This window comes from Epinephelus moara, chromosome 18, assembly GCF_006386435.1.
Source record: "Epinephelus moara isolate mb chromosome 18, YSFRI_EMoa_1.0, whole genome shotgun sequence".
NCBI lineage: Eukaryota > Metazoa > Chordata > Actinopteri > Perciformes > Serranidae > Epinephelus > Epinephelus moara.
The window spans coordinates 3,268,207-3,272,363 of record NC_065523.1 but is presented as its reverse complement, the minus strand read 5'-3'; the positions used below and the strand labels follow the sequence as shown (position 1 = coordinate 3,272,363).

At 41.0% G+C, this 4,157-nt stretch overlaps 1 protein-coding gene across 1 annotated transcript in view; it reads right to left on the bottom strand.

Annotated features, from left to right (window-relative positions):
• Nucleotides 1-854: 854 nt before the first annotated feature.
• rab11fip4a (RAB11 family interacting protein 4 (class II) a) overlaps nucleotides 855-4,157 on the bottom strand; it is a 113,800-nt gene continuing 110,497 nt past the window's right edge. The window contains exons 14-15 of the mRNA XM_050070247.1: nucleotides 1,831-1,974; nucleotides 855-1,750 (exon numbers count right to left, since the gene is read on the bottom strand). Of these exons, the coding sequence (XP_049926204.1) occupies nucleotides 1,634-1,750; nucleotides 1,831-1,974 (261 nt within the window). The 3' untranslated portion in view covers nucleotides 855-1,633. The remainder of the gene's footprint in view (nucleotides 1,751-1,830; nucleotides 1,975-4,157) is intronic.

Genomic DNA, 4,157 nt, shown 5'->3' with positions numbered 1-4,157 from the left:
TTTTGTTTTGTTCTACACATGGTCTAGGACCCCAGGCTGTATACCCAAGGTCTGCAGGACCTCATGCTCATACACGGTATTCTTTGTTTGGTCGTCAGACCATAATTTCTGTTTGTTTCTGTTGTTTAAGTTGGTATTATGACTTTAGTTTCTGTTCAGTCTTATGACCTTTTATTTCTGTTTGGTCCTCAATGACCTTTTATTATGTTCTACATATAGGCTCCAAGGTCACTAGGACCTCACACCAGTCACTGTATTTTCAGTTTGGTCATAGGACCTTCAATTTCTGTTCCTGACTTAATTTATGTTTGGTCGTTGGACCTTAACATTTTTTCAGTCGGTCCTTATTGACCTTTTATTATGTTCAACATATGGACACCCACGGTCTGCAGAACCATGCACTTTTTTCAGCCTTCCTTTCTAGCACATCACCATTAATTCTGCCGTCACAGCTTACTTCATGTCTGGCTTTTATATTATTTGGTGGTTAGACTGCAACATGTTTCCCTACTGCCACTTTCTTTTTCCATGCTTATTTTGGATCTTTCATCATCTTCTAGTTAGTGGCTCCCTAGCTGTCATTCCAGACTTATTCCTACCACACATTTCTCATCAGAGTTGTATTTTCTCATTCGGGGCTTATTTCAGTCATATACTTTACTATGCACACATCCATTTGAAGGAACACTTACCTTTCTGGAAATTTTACACTTTTCTTTGTTTAGGTTAATACACCTAAACACCTAATACAGTCACCGAGGAGTGAGGGACTGCTGCGTCCTTGTGTTCACTGAGACATGGATGAATGGTAACATTGTTCACTGAGACATGGATGAATGGTAACATATCAGACTCCAGTGTTGAGCTAACGGGGCTAACACAACACAGAGCAGACGGGGAGGCTGCATCATCTGGTGAGCTCCCTGGTGTATACACAAACAATTAATGGTGCTGTGATGTGAAGAGGATCTCCCAGTTCTGCTCTCAGGATGTGGAGTTTTTGACTGTGAAATGTCGACCCTTTTCATCTTACTATTGCACTATATGTTCTTTATTATATGTTGCACAAATTGTTTTCATATGTTTTGTTTCTTTTTGCTTGGGGTATTCGAAATGTCATTTCGTTTTTGTGCTGCGCATAAAAATGACAAATAAAGTTCAGTTCAGTTCAGTTCCCTATTCGACTATGGATTCATCACCCTCCTTAAATTATACCATCTCCATGGGGTCTAATCACCAAAGATTTTCCACTTTTTTTCATTCTTCTGTGCACATGGTAATAAATATTCTTTTTACTAAAAAAAAACAAGTCTCTCCTGATTGAACTGCTGTTACTGTGAAGAAGTGAGAAAACGCAGGTTAGCCCTGATCATTCATCAGAAACAGCATCTCCAAAACAAGACATGGAATCAGTTTAAAATATTACAAGGAGTATGCAGCATGACCTTGTTGTTATTATTATCACTGACTGACTTCTTTATGAAAGCTTGAACTGAGTTTGTTTGGTTACACTGTGAGCAAAAACACCCCTTGCTCCTCCGCATTTCTGTCACCAGTAACCACACCAAATCAACCAGAACTAAAATCATAAGGATTACAACTTGGTATGTGTGCGTGTGTGCGTGTGTGTTGTTTAACTCTTGATCTCCAGGATGGAGGGGTTATGGTCGAGAATGGCCAGAATGATTTTGTCCATGTACTGCCTTAGACGCAGGTTGATCTCTTCCTGCTCCTTCAAAGCATCCACCAGCTGAGAGACACAGAAAATGTGTTAGAAGAGCAGTCATATCAAACATCAGCATTACACCCATCCACCAGCAGCACACTAACCTCGTCCCTGGATGCGTTGTCAATCTCAGCTGCCAGGCACTGGGCCTTGGTATGACAGGCAAACAGATTCTTAGCTTCGTACAAACTCAGACTGAGAATTTGAGCATTCAAGTCATCATTCTGATCCCGCAGCTTATGGTTCTCCTTAGGAAAGACAAAAAAACAGTTCCTTTCAAAGGAGATTGTGGATGAAACCCTTGACTCTGTGTAGTACGGTTACAAAAGGTATTAAATATAGTGAAGTCAACCCTAAAAGCAATTTTGAGTTTTCATCACTGTCTCACAAAATGCTTAGTTATTGAACTGTGTCATGGACCTCATGCTTCTTTAAAGGAATATCATTGAGTAACATGCAAGAAAACATTCCACCTTATAACTTGCCAAAAGATGCTGGCAGTAGCCTTTGATGGGCTCAGTGAGATTAATTATTTTTTCCAAGTCTATAGCTGGCAACTGGAGGTGCAAAGTTTTTATTTTTTATTTATTTTTTACTTTATTTTATAGTTACAGTTGACCAATATATGTAAACTTGCCACTGTAGGAACAGTGGTTACAGTCCATTGTAGTCTGAGTAAGAGTGTTGATTCTCTATTGTGATCAATCGACAGACTGCCATGTTTCTAGCTCCACTTTTTAGTATCAGATCAGTGAGGTAGGTACCTCAACAGAGTTGTGATAAAAAAAAAGTGTTACACAATGGAACAGTTGTATCGGTACCACCCTGACTTTTAATAATAGAAACACAAAAATAATTGTTCTAATGTGCAACCAACTAAACTGAACTGGCCCACACTGCTTGGAGAAAACGGGGCTTAAATTTCAAGCTACAGCCATAAAGCTAGCAACCATAAAAACTGTAAACAGCTAGCCTGGCTCTGTCCAAAGGTAGCAAACTCCATCTACCAGCTAGAAATCACTGATTAACACATTAAATCTTGATTGTTTGATCTGTATAAAAGTGTAAAAACAACACTTTTTTGAAATATGTGCAAAAATATTTCTTGGCTGGGTGCAGACTTGTTTCTAGTTTTTTCATTACTGGTGATCTCACCAGCTGTCCTCCTCGCAGGCTCTGGATTTGTGGCAGTGCATGCACAACTATTAATTAATAAATAATTAATAACAATGTAGGGGAAAGTCCCTGCATGTCTTGAAAGGAGACATTACAACCTTCAAGTTCAAGACCAACTCTTCTTCAACCCTACAGGAATGATGACCAACAAGACATAAGGGAGATTTACACTATCTGGCAAACAAAAACAATCAAGATCCCTGTTCACCTACATGGGTACTAAACCAGACCACTGACCCAAACAACCATGAGCCTTCAAGATCTCCAAGAGCCAGCTGTTAGTACTACTTGGCTAAACGTTCCCTCACCATTGGCAATTATATCACCTCCAACAGCCAGTCACCCACAGAAACAAGCTGGTGCCAAATTTGATCCCACTGTGAACTCTGATCTCTACTTAAATGTAGTTTGGATTTTGTTTTAGGACAGGTAATACAGTGTATTATGTGTGTGTATATCAGAATATGTGCTTTCCTTAGTTAGACTTTCATCCCACTGCCTTTTAGCTAGGAAGTGTACAGCATTCAGCGGTTGAACCAGTCTGTCTCTGTCCCCCCAGAACTCTGCAATCTGTGTGATTGACCAGGATGCATCTTGTGGGTGGGCAGACTTAAACTTTATAATAATAATCTCTTATCTGGGAAACCAGCACCTTTTTTCCACCCTTTTCTTGCTTTTATCTGAGTCTTCCTGCCTTTTTTGCCACAATAAATGGAAACTTACTCTTTGCTAGTCTGCTAGTCTGAAGATGTGATTTGGAACAGCTGGAGGTGAAACCTAAAAATTTTGTGTGATGAGTGTTACCGACTGGCTCAAAGCCGGCAACAAAAGGGAGGCCACACACAGATATATCAATCAAAAGTTAATTTATTTAACTCAAATAAATAAGCACAGTAACTAACTGATGGCATGTGTAAGTAGGAAGGGTATCAGTCATGTTAGGCATATGTGGATGAGTGAAACATGGTGTAATGTGTGTTGTAAGGTGCAGCAAACCAAACAAAGAAAACAGGCTGAAGAGGCTGCAGCAGGCCCAGCTGGGAGAGAGTGTGTGACCAAACGGGAGGTCCTTTATGCCCTCTGCAGGCCCCACCCAAAAGGGCAGGTACCAGCAGGCACTCCCTCCCAGCTCCGCCCACCAGCCAACTCCCAGTAACTGCAAGAGAGAGAGAGAGAGCACAGTCAGACACGGGCAGGTAGACTGAACAAGGTTGTCACACCCCACCCCCCCCCCCGCCCCCTCCGTACAGACCCA